Source organism: Equus przewalskii, chromosome X (assembly GCF_037783145.1).
Source record: "Equus przewalskii isolate Varuska chromosome X, EquPr2, whole genome shotgun sequence".
NCBI lineage: Eukaryota > Metazoa > Chordata > Mammalia > Perissodactyla > Equidae > Equus > Equus przewalskii.
The window spans coordinates 99,638,091-99,655,684 of NC_091863.1; the positions used below are offsets into that span (position 1 = coordinate 99,638,091).

At 34.1% G+C, this 17,594-nt stretch overlaps 1 protein-coding gene across 14 annotated transcripts in view; it reads left to right on the forward strand.

Annotated features, from left to right (window-relative positions):
* The window catches only part of STAG2 (STAG2 cohesin complex component), a 134,838-nt gene that overhangs the window by 53,918 nt on the left and 63,326 nt on the right, over positions 1–17,594 (forward strand). For all 14 annotated transcript variants that reach the window (XM_070604346.1, XM_070604347.1, XM_070604338.1 and 11 more), the window contains 3 exons: positions 5,304–5,447; positions 8,644–8,722; positions 12,135–12,299. In XM_070604346.1, coding sequence (XP_070460447.1) covers positions 5,404–5,447; positions 8,644–8,722; positions 12,135–12,299 — 288 coding nt within the window. In that variant the 5' untranslated portion in view covers positions 5,304–5,403. The remainder of the gene's footprint in view (positions 1–5,303; positions 5,448–8,643; positions 8,723–12,134; positions 12,300–17,594) is intronic.

Here is a 17,594-nt window from a genome sequence, read left to right on the forward strand (position 1 = left end):
ATTCTCTTATGTGTGCAAATTTCTTTTAGTCATAAGTTCTCCGCATTACTATTCTTGCACCAGAGCAGGTACTACCATTAGAAATTCTTTAGGACTCCATCCAGGTTTGTGAAAAAGAAAATATATTTGGAAAGGATATATGCGGTAGCTGTAATGTGAGTATGCTATCAAGAAACTTTTAGGTTAAAATTTTGTTACTGGTCTGAGTATACATGATGATTGCTTGATTTGTCTTTCTTTTCACCCTGTCCTTTACTCAGAAGACTGTAGCAGAAATTGGGGAGATAAATAGAGGGAGGAAAAATATCTTTTTGAACAAGGAGAAATCTTTTTTTTTTTTTTATTAATGTTATGATAGATTACAACCTTGTGAGATTTCAGTTGTACATTTTTGTTAGTCATGTTGTGGGTACACCACTTCCCCCTCTGTGCCCTCCCCCCAAGGAGAAATCTTTTTTAAAGATTAATCATCAAAAGGGCAGTAGATTTTCTTCTTTTGAAGGTAGGAATTTATGTCTAATTTAATTTCTTGGTGAGCTTTTCATTTCTTTCCCTATGTATTCTAAGTTGCCATATGTCATTTGACATAAGGAATGATAGTAACTTTCCTGTTTTGATTAAATGTACTCATGTGGGAACTAGTCTACCTTTTAAAATTCAGTCTCCACCTAAATGACAGACTTCTGTTTGCTGTTTCCTGACAAAGTAGATAGGCCACTAAAAGGGACATACGTTTGGGTCTTGCCAGAAGTTCGTAAGAAAGTTTCTTTTGCCTGCTAATCTTGAGTAGGTGAACATAATAAAGATAACTTTTTGATAGAACTCAGAGTTTTTTTTTGTAGATGCTTAACTTTATGAGATGATGGACCTGAAATATGAATAAATCAAGTTTTAGCAGCAGAGATAGTTTCATAATTCCTCAGGTAGTTCAGATTTTAAAAGAGGACATTAAAAAATAAATTTCCAACCTCGTAATTTACTTTTTTTCATACTAACAATAAAATTGTAACTTAAAAATTTAAAAATTACCCACATTTTCACCACCCTAGTAAGTTAACTGTTATCCTTTGCTTCTTTTTTTGTTAATATTGCATCCTAATATAGGGCTTTTAATGTTTCAAACTTTACCCGTGTTGTTACACAGTCACCATAAATAGTTTGAGTATATGGATGTTTTATTAATTACATTTTTGTGCCATAAATTATTCCATGGCTGGACATTTAAGTAGTTCCTATTTTCAAGTGTTTGTATTATAACGATGATGGCATTTCAGAAAGGCATACTACATTCCTAGATGTGATCCTTATAGATAGGAGGATGTAACCCTTTTGGGAGGAGTGTTAAGGGGGTGGCATGTGATATATGTGCTGAATTTGTTGGCTTTTAGCAGTTGAATATTTCTGCATTTTTAGGGAAAGAATTAACACACCAGTTATTTGAAGTGCACCCCCAGTGTCCAATAACACGTGGATTCTGAGGAACCTTGCTAGTGGTGGCTCTGTTTTGCAGCTTGAAATTTTCTAGCTTGAAACCACTTCAGATTGAATTAAAGGAACTTTGAAACAATTGTTCTTTTATTAAAAAAATCAAAATTACTCTAAGATTTTTTAAAACAATATCTTAAAGTTTTTTTTCACTTTTTCTGGGGGGCTAGTTTTAATTAATTTAGCAAGTCGTTATTTGGAGTTAAAGATGCAAGCATAATTATATCTAATTTTTATATATTTGCATTTATATACTATAGTTATAGATGTCCAACAGGTTTTCAGAAGTAGAAGAAGAAAGCTTTTTGTTATTGAATTAATTTAACTTGGAATCTAAACTTTGAGTAAGAGGCTGTAAACATGTATTCGTTACAGGCAACTTGAAAAGTTAGGGTGATCAAGTTTCAGCTGTTAGATTTCTGTTTACATCAAAAGTAGTGCCACTAAGAGCATCACTTGAATTTAACGTACAGAATTAAAAATATGTAATCACCTATTACATTTTAATCCAATAATTATATATGAATGTACTTAACAAACCTTTAACAGCAGTATACTATACACTTGAGCCCGAGGAAGTGGTTTTACTTTAATGTATATTATTCAACCATCTACGTATGTGTTCGCTTCGTTTTCAGTAAGGAGAATCAGAAGCTAGTTGTTATTGGATACATTTTTTCCCCAAAAGGAAAATAGTGATTGAGAGTAAAGGAAATTTTATTTGTATGCTTTATCCTCCAAAGCTTTTGGAATGTTAACTCTTCTATAGTAGTTATAGAAAATTGGTGCCTGTGATAAAAATCTCGGAGTTTTTCCTTGACGCTAGGTGAGAGCTCCACCTTGTGATCTTTGAGCATATTTTTTAAAAAATTAATACCCTACAGTAGGCCAGAAATGGTATGGTGAATTTTATTATTAAACTCATACTTTTATTTGAGCATTAGATATTCTTACAGTTTTAGGTTTCCAAACTTAGGTCAAATGGTATCAAATACATTTAAAGACCTTGTTTGTGAAATTTTTAATGTAAGTCTTTGGGGGAAGCAAAAGGTATTTATATACAGCTGTAGACATTTAAAATAAAGAGGGAAAAATTGTCATCTCTTTCTGCAGATAAAGTTTACATTCCTTTAAAAAAAAAAACAATGCTAACTTATCCTTCGTTCTCCCCCTTTAAATTACAAAGCAGCTTTAATATATAGAAATTTTTCTGAGGTATCAAGAACTTTTCTGGTGGTAAATTGATTATTTAGAAAATGATTAAAATAGTAAAACTCAGATACATGGAATTTAGTATTCTTATGTTGAAAATATTAGATGACAATAGAGGTAAGTGCCTTCATGTAGGAATAAATATGTTTTCACATTTATTGTTACAGGTAGTTCCATAAGGGCAAGGATCATTTTTTTCCTGTTGCCCACTGTATGCCCAGTGCCCAGCACTGCATTTGGCACATGGTAGATACTATTAATTGGTTGGATGGATTATTAATATTTAGAAACTTTTAAAACAAGTTTTTTGCTGGTATAGGGAGTTTGCCAGTTTAATAATTTTTTCTAAGTCTATCAGACCCTGGCTGATTTCTTTTTAATATATAGGCACTGTATTGGGGAGACTCACATCTTTATAAATTGTTTTCCTTTTCTGTGTGCTTCGGTTTCTACTTACCAAATATCTGTTAGTGTAGCCCTATACTGAGCAAAATAATTTGACCTGACAAGACTTCTTTTACACTAGAAATTAATTCTGTGCTATTTAGAGGAATGTAGTATACCACACAATACTTATTTCATATAGTGCTCTCTGCTTTTCAGAGCTGATACATTCATTATGTGCCTTAGCAGAATATATTTATAAACTGTCTTTAAAATCTGTTTAAAAACTGTATATTTGAGGAATGCAGCAAGTTTGGTTTTATAAAATGCTCAGAGTGAGCTGGTTGGGGAGGGGGCAGGTAGGCAGACAGACAAAACAAGCACTTTATTTCCATCTGGCCATCTAGATGACCTCATGTTCTGGTTAGAACTTACTAGCTCTGTACCTCTTTTGCTCCCTTTAAAAGATAAAATTATTTTCCTTTTTAAAAAAGTTTTCTTTTTAAAATAATTTGGGACTTTTTAGGAGGCTGCCATGTGTCCAACATGTGATGGCAAGCCTGAGGACTCTGGTGTGTATTACTTAGATAATTCCTTAGGTTACAATAAGAATAAAACCAGATTAACAATTAGTGGTCTCAGAGGGAAACGATCCTGGGACCATGATTTAGAGCAAGGAGGAGACCATACTAACAGTCATCTATAAATAAAGATTTTACTATATATATGAGTACTTTTCAGAAAAAAAAGATAAACGCAAAGTGTTGGTATAGACAACCCTTGATTATTCATGGCTTATTTTATGGATTCTTCATTCTTCTTGTTTCTCCTATTACCTCATTATTTTGCTATTTATAGTAGCTTAATTACAGTGAGCTAGGAAATGCAGTGTTTTGAACTTCTGTATTTTAATTAAATATGTGTAGCTATTTATGTTTTTTAGAGATTTAAAATTAATAATGGAAAAATTGAATTATCAGTTTCTTTTATAACGTCTATTCTATTGCAAGAGATCATTAGAAGTTTATCAGTATGTGATATTTGAACATGATTGGATATGGTCAGTCTTACCTACTTTTTCTTTAGGTGGCCGACAGGTACTAGATTCACTTGGAAATAAAAGAAAAACATAAGAAAATTATAAAAGGAAGTTACGCATAAGATTAAGAGCTTGAGGGGGCCAGCCTGGTGGCGCAGCGGTTAAGTGCGCACATTCCGCTTTGGCAGCCTGGGTTCGCCAGTTCGGATCCTGGGTGCGGACATGGTACCGCTTGGCACGCCATGCTGTGGTAGGCGTCCCACATATAAAGTTAGAGGAAGATGGGCACGGATGTTAGCTCAGGGCCAGTCTTCCTCAGCGAAAAGAGGAGGATTGGCAGCAGTTAGCTCAGGGCTAATCTTCCTCAAAAAAAAAAAAAAAAAAAAGATTAAGAGCTTGAGAGCCAGCCTGTTTTCTCTTTTGTGTTACAGACTTGTCATTTGATTGTATGTCATTCGCTCATTTAGGAACTGCATCTTTGACGTACAAAAGTGGAAATAATAACCTTCCTATGGCTGAACTTACACTTACTTTGGTCACAAGTGGCATTAATCTGTTGTACATCTGACGTTATTGATACTTAAATTGATTATAAGTTCTTTGAGGGAATAGATCAGAGCTAACATTTTTTTCCCCTCCCTCTTCAACACAGTGTGGTATTATCATGAAGTGATTGATTATTTATTAATAAGCCAGCCTTTGGACTGTTTCTTCTATGGTAGAAGAGCCTGCTTTTAAAGTGTTTTAAAATTACATCTTAGATTTTTTATTAGCTCCTTTTATCTGTACTATACATCAGCAGCAAAAACCTGTAGAATTTTGAGGCATCTTGTATTATGGTTTAAACTTGTCTGTCATAAGGATTTCAGGAGTAGTAAAAGAGTCACATTTGGTTCCTAATTAGGGCATACATCTTTTTAAGCCAGGCTAGAGAATCATAACAAATTTTTTAAATAATTGTCTGTAATACAAGCTTCTTTCTTTGTATCTGTTGTTACTATTGTGGGGCTACAACAGTTGTAACAAATCCATATCTAGAAAAAGCAGTCAAATGCAAGGGAAAGAAATCCTTATTTACTAAAACATATTAGCAGGCACTGGGGAATTTTGTTTTTGAGTATAGATACCCTTCCCAATATTTTTGATGTGTTTATAATAAATATGGCATCCCCCCCTTTTAAAGGAATTGTCTGTCTTAGAAGAAAGAAGTAAACCATCGTTTGGCCCACGTAAATATATGAATATATTTCTGACATTGGGGCGTTCCAGAAGATGATAAAGAAATGATAGCAGCTCCAGAAATACCAACTGATTTTAATCTACTACAGTAAGTATATTATGATAATTTTTAAGTGCTTGTTTTTTCCACAAAATAGGAAATGTGTTAAGTTAAAAATTACTTCTGCTTGAGAAGATCTAATATATGAGGTAGTATGTATACTTTGAAACAGTTTATATCAAACGTTCATTGGGCTCTGTAAAAGTAATTATTCCATGCTTTTTTTGTACTATGCTTTAAGTTTATTTTTTAATTTAGATACTACACAGTTATTATTTTGGCTGTGCAGTTCTTTGAGTCCATACTCGGTTATACAATAGCAACTATTTTGAGGAAATGTCATGAAATTCTTAAAAAGTTGTGTTCTCATTAGTAAGGAATATATACCATGCAGTAGTATTTAGGATGTAATGTCAGATTTCTGTTATAAAATCAAATGATGATAGGCTAAAACAAATCTAGGAGGGTACGACAATGCTCTCCATATTTTTGGCAGAAACAAATTACTTACTGGTCCATAAAGTGACTTCAACATAGGTATTTTCTTTATCCCCGTCTTAAAAAGCTACCTATACTTCTTGTTCAACTTTTATTCTACTTCCTCTTTGGTGTTTGATGTAGGAAAGAATTTGAGCTACTATATGTAATAGTGAGGGGTTTTCATCCAAAGCTCCAGTTTCACTAGGTGCCTCAGTGAAAAGTGAACCTTTAAACTGCCCATGGACCCCTTTAACCTTACGTACATATCTACCACATTATATTTGCTGTTGGGGTCTTTATAAGACTTGATTTGAAAACAGAGTCTGGTTGCTAAAAATTTTGAAAATAACAGAGAGAGACCATTGTACATAATGGAAGCCAATGTCTGCTTTTGATGGTATACAGATTTTCATTTTAAAAATAATTTTATTATTTTTAGTGGGGCTTAAGGGTCTACTGGGATATTGCCAGTATTTCAAAGTGTGATTTTTAAATGTGACTTAAATCCTGGGGTATATTGGCTCTATTTTAAGATTCTTGAGGAAGATTTCTTATTTTTCTTTTTGTTTGAAGGAGGATATGGGATAGTCAGAAAATTAATTTTTGGTTTGACTACTATAAAATTATGAAATTTCTAAAATAAGATTAGAGATAATTTAAAAAGCTTATATTATAAGCTAGATTGTTGACTGTTAGAATATCTCAAGTAATTAGGTCCTGAAAAAGAATAGTGGATAAGAAGGAATTGATGTTGTGGAAGTAGAATAGACAGCATTTGACTGGGTCTGTGAGGTGTGGGGGGCAGGGTGAAGACAAAGGAGTGGAAGATTCAGTCATGTGATAGATACTCATGAAATTTCAAGCCACTAAAAGGTTAACCCAATATACTCCACAAACATATTAGAATATGTTATTTCACCTAGGATAGGTTTTTGTTGTTGTTCTTTTGATCTTAAAAGCAGAGAGAAAGCATTGTAGAAAGACAGAGTCATGAACATATTTCTTTTCTAGTTGGGGATTATTTTAGTTTCTTATGCTGGTTACTCACTTCAGCTTTCGTCAGAAGGTTTTCCAGTTAGTAATCAAACCTCTAGTGGCTCATTCTTTTCGTTGGGATAGCCTGGAGAGGAGGATTGAGAGTGTCATTGAGCCTTTGATTACTCTGTGGCCATTGGAATATTGCGAAGACTCGTGATTGTTTGCAGACTTAGAGCAGTTACTGAGCTCTCTAAGAGAGCTGGTGTCCCACAAATGTCTTGGGAAGAAAGAAGTATTACTTATACACCAAGATATTTTAAAACATTTTCAGGTTTTTTTTTTTTTTTTTTGCGAGGTCATATAGGCATGTGGGAAGAATATTGATGACAACAATTTTCTTAAGATGTAACAGGCGTGAGTTTCAGGGTTAATATTATAGTAGTCATTCAGTTTTTGGTGCATTAAATCTGGGAAATGGTATTTATTACAGGCCCTTTCCTTGCAACATTATAGAACATAGTTAGGATTGCCACTATCTTCAACACATTGTTTAAATTACTTTGTAGGTAAGTGCTATAAATAGTAATTTTTTTTCCTGCTGGCATCTTAACCATTACTTTAGATTTATAAAGTATTCCTACCTCACAGCCTCTCGACAACTGGTTATTGTAGCAATAAAAATGGAAATAGAAGAAATCTAGTTAGAGAAGACTAGCTTTAGAAAGATAGCCTTTTACTTTGATTCCATTTATTTTAAGCAAAACTGGCACTAGGTTTACTCATTTAGAGTGGTAAAACCTTTATCTTTTATGGGTGTGGCTCAATTCTTAAATTCATTGTGACCAAATGCCAAGTATGCCTTGCCTTAAAAATTTAAATGAGGGTGCCTTACTACTATTTAGATAGATGGACCCATGTTTACATACATAGGAAGCATCACACATGTGTATTTAAATTAGTCTACTGCCTTCTGTGTGAAAAAATCCAAATTGTACAAAGTACTCCTCCTACTCCAAAAAAGGGACAATTTCTTAGAACTATAGATTTACGTCTTGGAGACTGAAGAAACTTTAGAGATTTCGTTCTTTCCTGCATATACATTGTTTATAGAAGAGAAGATGGAGACATTGTCACTGGTCCAGGATCACAGTTTCTTAGTACGGGAACTAGTGTTCCTGACTATAGCTCACCACCTCTTTACTTCATAAAGAACTTGAATCAATTAGCACATTTTCCCTATTCTATTACAAATGATTTAGTTTGTCAAAATGTTTTATATGTATTCTTCGGAAATACGTGTTTTATGTATTTACACCTAGATTTGTAAGTATTGTTTGAGTGAGGTGGGAGCGGTCAGAGGAACCTTAATATTGCTAAAATTCCCTAATAAATCTCATCCAGTGCCTTACAGTTTTCCCTGAGCTCCATGGTCTTTAAATCAGAAAATGACACCAGCCATTAGAACAGAAAACCACAGTTCCTAGGGTTAAAATTTCGAGAGCCACTCATTTCATTTCTTATGCTTTGGTTAAAAATTAACAAAATAACAAAAATGTTTAGACATTTGTGTTTTAGGTTATTATTTTTGTAGTTGGTTATGTAATTTTATATGTTTGGTAATGTGCTATGGTATGATGTTTTGGGAAAACATCTTAATTACGTTTAATGCTAATATGGAGTGTTATGATGAGTTAACCAAGCTTTTCTTTTAGAAAATATGGCAAAAATTAGAAACTCCATCTACATTTCTAAGGAAGGTAAATAATTGCTTATCTTTCTGTCACAGGGAGTCAGAAACACATTTTTCTTCTGACACAGATTTTGAAGACATTGAAGGAAAAAACCAAAAGCAAGGCAAAGGCAAAGTATGTACAGAATATGGGGCTTTATTTTGGTTCTTAAGGTCATTCATATGCATAAATGTATATATATGATTATATACATAGAATATATATAGTTGTTTTAATTATGTCTCAGATGTTGTTGTCTTTAAAAAATGCCCTTTTTTCCTGATTGGAACGGTAAGCCTTGTGAACACATGTGGTTTCTTTGGCTTTTAGATCAAATTATCTTTTGACTATTTCCACTACTGTAAAGTTGAAATTAATAATACACCACTGTTTGTAGTAGTTTATTTTGTAAAGCAGAGTATGCTAAGCAAAATGTGATAGGCTGTTGGCTTTATTTTTATTTACGCATGAGTAGTTAAATATAAAGCAAAGCAGTAAATGAATGTCTTATTCTAAAGTGTAACTCTACAACCAGCAAACCCTATAACCCTAAAAATGTAACCTACAACCAGTTTAAGTCTAATGAGTTACGATTGACGTTCATTTTGCTCTTTACAAGTAATGTCAAGGATTAAAAACTAAGAAAGTCAAGTTCTTTGTCAACAGAATGAAAGTGTAGAGTAGGTAGCCTGGGGGCTGTGGATAACTTGGTGAATGGTTAAATCATTTTGCTATTTTGAAGGTGCGTTTGACTCCATGCATCTGTGTAAATACATTGTGCAAAAGATGATCTGTTTTCGTTCAGCATTTTCTTTCTCAAAATGAATTTTGATTTATATTTTTCATGACACATTTACTTTTAAAAAGTGTAAATAATACAAAATGTACAATGAACAAAGTAAAATTTTCCTATAAACCTATAACCCAGAGGTAATTTGTTCTTTAAACATTTTGATGAACTTACTTTTATATATAAACCTGTGTATAGACATGCACATAAAATTTTACTTAAATGGAATCATAGTATGCAAACTGTTTGATTTGCTTTTAAAACTCAATGGTATGTTGTCAGCAGTTTTCCTATCAGTGAACTTTTCCTGCTGTAATATTTAATGGTGTCTTAGCATCCCATTTTATGTATAGAGCATGATTTATTTAACTAGTCCCTAGAATATTTTTTTAGAGTGCACATAATCCATGTGTTTCATAATTTCATATGCTTTCTTAGTCCCTTAAAAAGCAGAAGTTTTGAGAGAGAGAGTGTAAAAGTGTGAATGAATAAAAATGTTAACTCCTGACTATCCATAGATGCCCATAATTCTAGTGGATAGTACAGTCATGCACCGCATAATGATGTTTGTATTAACAACCGACCGCATATACAATGGTGGTCCCATAAGATTAGTACCATAGAGCCTAGGTGTGTAGTAGGCTATACCATCTAGGTTTGTATGCGTCCTCTCTGGTGTTTGCACAATGGCGAAATCACCTAATGGTGCATTTCTCAGAATGTGTCCTGTCATTAAGTGATGCGTGACTGTATATGTATGTTCATTAGAAAACCATTTTTTTCTTGTTCTGCAACCATCTTGCAGAAATGAAACTCTCCTTTTGACTTTGATTTAATATACAGGTTGGGGTAAGTCTCACAGTGGTATCTGAATGGAGGACTCCCCAGCATTTTTGTGCCATAGTTTGATTAGCTTTTTACAGCCAAGTTTGTGAGTGAGGTGTTAGGGGTCAGATCAAGGATTTATTATAATAATAAGAGCAACTGTGTTTTAACACTATAGTATGTATGTTCCGTCACTGTAATAATAATTTTATATGTTACCTAATTTAATATTTGAACAACCCTGTGGATTAGAAAACTGCCTTATTTTATAGATGGGAAACTGAGATCCAGAGAAGCTCAGTGATTAAAGGATTTGAGCCCACGTCTGTTGAAAAATGGTGCTCTTAATCCACTATAGTATGCTACCTTATATAGTCTTTCTTTAGAGATTTTTTTCCCTCTACAAGATTGTACCCAGGTTAGCATGTTTACTTTTGTACTTCCCTGTATTATCACTCCTTGCACATTGTTTTTTCTAGCATAGTGTACCCATTGAGCCATTTTAATTGTACTAATTAGGTTTTCATACTGGCAGGGAATATTGAGGCAAATGATAGATAAATTGCAAATATATAGCTCCATGTTAATTAGCATTAACATTTTATACTTTTCTAGTGTATTCTTTGTGGTTGATCCTTTCTTTCACCCTTATCTCCGAAATTCCTTTTACTGGGGACAAAAGCCTTTCATTCTACAATTAGGAATTAATGACTTAGGTTCACAAAGACTGAATCTCATTAACAAAATAATGTAAATTAACAAATAATATATTTGAAGTAGTTAAGAGTAGGGTGGTTTTGGACTCTTGAAGAAGAACGAAGGACCCTCTATGGAACAAAGTATAGAAACAGACAGCCTGTCAGTGAAAATAAATTTGCAGACCTGGCTGTAGATCAGGGGTCTGCAACCTATGGCCTGTTTTTATATTGCCCAAGAGCTAAGAATGGTTTTTGCGTTTTTAAAGGGTTGTAAAAATAAACAAAGAATATGTGGCAGAGACGGTATGTGGTCTGCAAAGCCTAAAATATTTACAATCTGGCACTTGACAGAAAGTTTGCCAACCCTTGCTCAAGATCATAGAAATGTGTAGGTCTAAAAGAGACCTTAGAAATCATCTGTTCTAATCTGTAAAGATTTTAATACATCTCTGGCATTTTAGAAATGAGGACTCTGAGTTAGGGAATGACTTATTTTTCTATGACAAAGTATGTAAACTGTGGGAAGTATTTTATAACTGAGGCATGTAGGCAACCTTTTCACTGATTTATGAAGCCCCCACCCCAATATTGACAACTTCCTTCTAAAGAGACTTCATTTCCATAGTGTTCATTAGTTCAATTTTCGTGATAAGTGAGTGTTGGAGGGAGGGCCCAGAAGAAGAATGAGGTTGATACGCCTATTCATACTGTTTAGAATTCCTTTGTCAGTGTCCTGCAGTGATTTATAAGACTAACAGTTGACATCAAGTTAAAATGTTGAACTAAGTATGAGTTACTTATTCGATAGTTTTGTTGTTTTTGCTGCCCACTCTAATCTGCACCCTAAAGCAGTAACTCTATGAAGTAGGCACAGTTTTATCCTCACTTTACAAATTAGGAAATCTCTCTGAAGCAGTGTGGTTAAGTAACTTACCCAGGATCACTCAGCTAACAGGAGTAGAAATTTGGACCCATGCAGTCTGTCAGTCTGCAGAGGCTGTGCTCTTAACTGCAGTGTCATGTGAGGTGTATGGTAGTCTAAATGAAAAAATTGATACCACAAAGAGGCTGTCACAACCATATCATTTTATTATGACATATGTGTATGGCACTCCCCTGTAGGTCAGGTTTAAGCATGTTATAATTATGTACCCTGTCAGCTGCCTCTGCTCTAGCTTTATTTTGAACTCTCAAGGGTAATGATAGAACTTACTCAACTTATATTTTTGTGCAGACTTGTAAAAAAGGCAAAAAGGGCCCAGGAGAAAAGGGCAAAGGTGGAAATGGAGGAGCAAAACCTCCTGCTGGTCCAAACCGAATGAATGGGCATCACCAACAGAATGGAGTGGAAAACATGATGTTGTTTGAAGTTGTTAAAATGGGCAAGAGTGCTATGCAGGTAATGTTTGTTGTGTTCTTCCCAGTTTATTTGTACATTTTAAACTTGAGTGAGTTGTATAAGATATGTCCCTGATTTTTTAAATTGCGTTTAAAAAGATTGCTAATACTGCTTATTAGAAAAAAGCAACAAACTAGTCAGAAATCTAGGGATTTTTCTTTTCAGACATAAGACTTTTAAGCTGTGTCTTGAGTCATTTTATTCTGCATTATTTTCTTTTAATGGCATAGAATAAAAAATTATTTGGTCAAAAAATATGCTGACGTAAACCCTATGAAGTTTCAATTTCCCCTGAATTTCTATAGCTGCCATTAAAACATGAAGTCCTTTGCCTGTATAGAATGCTTGGTTGAGTGACCTAATATAATCACTGTCCACTTTAGTGAATTGAATTATTTTGATCACTATTGTCTATTATAACTTTTATTACTTGTGCTGTTTCTTAGCAAAAGACTAAAAAGTTGGAGTTAATCCATGCCAAATCATCCTAATTTTGTTTCTTCTGCATAATTTTATGACAATGGAAGCATTTAGTCATTACAGTGGAGGTTAAACCCATATGGTTGTTAAAAATTAAATAAACACTGTACTCAATATACATGCTTAATAAAGTTATTTAATTTATAAAACTTATAATAAGGGAATAATTTCTTTCCTTTATAGAATTAACTTTAATCAAAGGGTGCACATGGATGGTTTAGGGAGAACTAGTCATTTAAGCTTTTTGTTATTAATAACTGAAATGCAAATCTTGTTTATAAATCATCTAAATAGGTGTAGTTTTATCAGTAAATTTTAAAATATATATTTGAACTAATAAGGAACATTTTAACATGTAAGATGAATTGTTAGTTTTTTGAGCTATCAATAATTGTACGGAGCAATGTATTTTCTTAAATTCGAATTTACCTTCATTTATCCATATAGGATTTGCTTTCATATAGTTTAGCTTAGGGTGGGGATTTTATTTCCTGTATGATGTTTTACTTTTTTTTTTTTTTAAGATTTTATTTTTCCTTTTTCTCCTCAAAGCCCCCAGGTACATAGTTGTGTATTTTTAGTTGTGGGTCCTTCTAGTTGTGGCATGTGGGATGCTGCCTCAGCATGGCCTGACGAGCGGTGCCATGTCTGCCCCCAGTATTTGAATTGGCAAAACCCTGGGCCCCCGAAGCAGAGCGCCTGAACTTAACCACTCAGCCATGGGGCCAGCCTCTAATGTTTTAAATGATTATTATTTCTTTTGCTGAGGAAGATTTGCCCTGAGCTAACATCTATTGCCAATCTTCCTCTTTTTTTGTATGTGAGCCACCTTGACAGCATGGTCACTGACAGATGAGTGGCGTGGGCCCATGCCCAGAAACCCAAACCGAAGGTGGAACATACTCAACTTAACCACTAGGCCACCACAGCTGGCCGTAAATGATTATTTTTATACACATTTGATATTAAGACAATAATGTCTTATTATATTACTGTGCTGTGGTTTATTTAGTCATTCCCTAATTTGAAAAATTATCTCCCTCTCTAGTTCCCATTTTGGGTTTAATTTTGTCAAAAAGATAAATTATCTCAGTTACATGATGTATCATTTCATTACTTTCCCTTTTATTTTTATATTATACTTTTTCTCTGTAATTTGTTCTAAGTAAAGTGCATTAATCTTTTTTATGATATCTCTCATTTTTGTTAACATCAGAAATCTCAACTTACATCCACAACTAATTAGGCTGTTCTATTTTTGTCTGGTCTGTAGGGTTTTTGTTTAACTTTTTGGCTCATCAAAATGTTTAGTAAAATTGTGAAAGTTTAGCTTTATATTTAATTCTTTTTGTAATGGTATCTCAGTTTTTAAAGAATGAACTTTTTCCTTATTTTTGGGTTGTTTATGGTTTGTCATATGTTAAGATTGTACCTCTGTACCATCTGTTTTTCTCTTTCTAAATGTGCTTTCCCCCTGAAAGGCGGAATGTCCACAGTATCTCTCCATTGATTTCCTTGAATCGTCTCCCCACCTCCAGTTTGTTTTGTGTACTTCCACTGGTGTTATCTTTCTAATACCATATTTGATCAAGGAAGTCCCCTGTTTACAAACTTCCAAGAGTTCTTATCTAAAAGTTCCAGCCCACATTTCCTTATGGCATACTTGCTCTTCTCTAGCCACAGTATGTACTCTAGCACAAGGCCTTTCTTGTTTTTTTCTTTGCCTGAAATAGTCTTCTTTTCTTCCCTTCCATATCACAGAAGATTGACTAAATCAAATGTCACTCTTCTTTTGAGAAGCATTCTTGGGCTCTGTCTCCTTCTCCCTTTGAATGTATTTCTTACTCCTCTCTTTCCATTATGGCACTTAGTATATTGTATTATAGTTATGCGTATGTCTGAATTTGCTTCTAGATTGTTAATTCCTTGATCAGGGGCCATGTATTATTCATTTTTTGTATCCCCAGGATATATCTATTTCAGTAATTATAAGTGAGAATGAATAAGTACAAGACTCGCTGTTGGTTTTAAAATACTTCTTAGATTTTAAGAAAGGAGAAACCATGCATATGCCCCTGGTTCTATTAGATAATAGATGTTGAATTTTATTGAATAAGTTCTTAAGCATACCATTTGATGATTAAAAATTTAAAATATATTTCAGTGTGATAGCTTGTATTATTTTTATTACAGCAGACTTGTATTCCTAGTATAAACTCTACTTGATCTTCATGAATAATTTTTTAATGTGATGTGGTGATCTAAGATTTCATTAAATATTTTTGTATTTTTATTGATCCAAATCAATATTGTTTTTTGTCCCAATATATATTGCTGCATATAACAAACCACTGTAAACTTAGTGATGCAAAAGAACAACCAGGGGCTAGCCCCATGGCCTAGTGGTTAAGTTCAGCCTGCTCTGCTTTGCCAGCCTGGGTTCGGTGCCCAGACACAGACCTACACCACTCATCAGTGGCCAAGCTGTGGTGGTGACCCACATATAAAATAGAGGAAAATTGGCACAGATGTTAGCTGAGGGCGAATCTTCCTCAAGCAAAAATAGGAAGATTGGTATCAGATGTTTGCTCAGGGCCAATCTTCCTCAGCAAAAAAAAAAAAAAAAAAAGGGAGAGAGAGAGAAAAGAAAGAAAAAGAAAAAAGAACAACTATTTTATTATGCTTAGTGATTCTGTGGGTCTGGAATTCAGACAGAACTAAATAGGGCTGACTTGTCTGTGTTCCCATCCATGATGGCTGGGGCCTTAGCTGAGACAACTTGGATCCCTGGAGATGACATAACAGTTAGGGATTGTAATCATCTGGAGGCTTCTTTATTCATGTTTGGTGCCTAGTCTGTAGTGACTTGAAGGCTGGTCTCAGCTGGAACTGTTACCTGGAGTACCTACAAATGGTCCTTCCATGTGGCTTGGGCTTCTTACAGTATGGCTTCTAGGTTTGGAGAGAGTGTCCGCAGCTAGGAGTGTCTAGTTCTCTAGTGCTTCAAGAACCCAATGCAGAAGTTGAATGGCCTTCATGACCTAATCGTGAAAACTTGATTTCTGTTGCACTCTGCTCCAGAGAAGGGGACATAAACCCCACTTCTCTTTGGGGAATGATGTCAAACAATGTGCAGCCATGTTTTAAAACTTGCACAGTCCATAATACATTCTCTTGATATTTATTGCTTGTGTCGTATTTGGGAAGAATCTTAAAGATGTTTCTTTCTTACATTGAGTTGGTTAGCATACACAAGCTGTTGTAAAATATAGAAAAGGACTGAAATCTAGAAATAAAGTTTTAGAATATCTCCAGTCTCTCTGAGCCAGGTAATTCTTAGATAATATTTCCTTTTTCTTTTCTTTATTGTGTAATCATATTTTTTGTACATCAAATGCACGTATTTTATTCATTCAGTTGTACCCAGGTTCTCTATTTATTGGTATATAACTTAAAACATTTTTCCCTCCTGACTTTTCATTTTTTATATTAGCTGTTGTTTATACAAATTATTTTTAATTTGGTATATTTAGAAATTGTTTTTATCTGTTCTGTGGTTTCTTCTTCTGTCTCCAAAGGAATAAAGTACTGCTTTTATTATAGTTCTATTCTGTTTTTTAAAAAATTAGTATATTGAGATATACTTCACATACTGTAAAATTCACCCTTTTAAAGTGTAAATTCATTGGCTTTTAGTATATTCACTGAATTGTGCAGCCATCACCAAAATCTAATTTTAGAGTATTTTTCGGTACCCTGGAAAGAAACTTCTTGCCCATTAGCAGTCACTTTCTCCTCACCTGCGCCAAGTTGAGGCAACCATTAATCTACTTTCTATAAATTATACCTATTCTAGACATTTCGTATAAATGGGATCATACAATATGTGGTCCTTTTTGAGTAGTTTCTTTCACTTAACATAATGTTTTCAAGTTTCATCCATGTTGTGGCATGTATCATGACTCCATTCTTTTTTATTGCCAAATACTCCATTGTATGGGTATACCATATTTTGTTTATCCTTTCATCCCTTGGTTTGTTTCTACTTTTTGCTATTGTGAATAATGCTGTTATGAGTATTCTTGTACAAGTTTTTGTTTGGATGTATGTTTCTTTTCTCTTGGGTAAGTAGGAGTTGAGTTGCAGGGTTATATGTTACTCTGTTTAATCTTTTGAGGAGCTGTCAAATTGCTTTTCCCAAAGCGGCAGCACCATTTTATGTTCTCACTAGCAGTGTTTTAGCATTCCAGTTCTTCAAATCTTTGCTAACATTTGTTTTTGTCTCTATTTTTTATTATAACCTTCCTAGTGGGTGTGAAGTATGGTGTCTTACTGTGGTTTTGATTTCCACTTCCTTGCTGGCCAATTACACTGAGCATATTTTCATGTGCTAATGGATATTTGTGTATCTTTTATATAGAATTATCTATTCACATCCCTTTGGCTATACTTTTGTGTTATTTGGCTTTTTTAAGATAATTGAATTATAACAGTTCTTTCTATATTCTGGGCAAAAATCTCTTATCAGATACATGATTTACAAGTATCTTCTCCCATTTTGTGGGTTGTCTTTTCACTTCCTTGATGGAGTCCTTTGAAGCACAAACAGTGGTTTTTTTTTGGTTTTCTTTAAAGATTTTATTTTTCCTTTTTGTCCCCAAAGCCCCCCCGGTACATAGTTGTGCATTTTCAGTTGTGGGTCCTTCTAGTTGTGGCATGTGGGATGGCGCCTCAGCATGGCCATGTCCGCGCCCAGGATTCAAACCACTGAAACCCTGGGCCGCCAAAGCAGAGCTCACGAACTTAACCACTTGG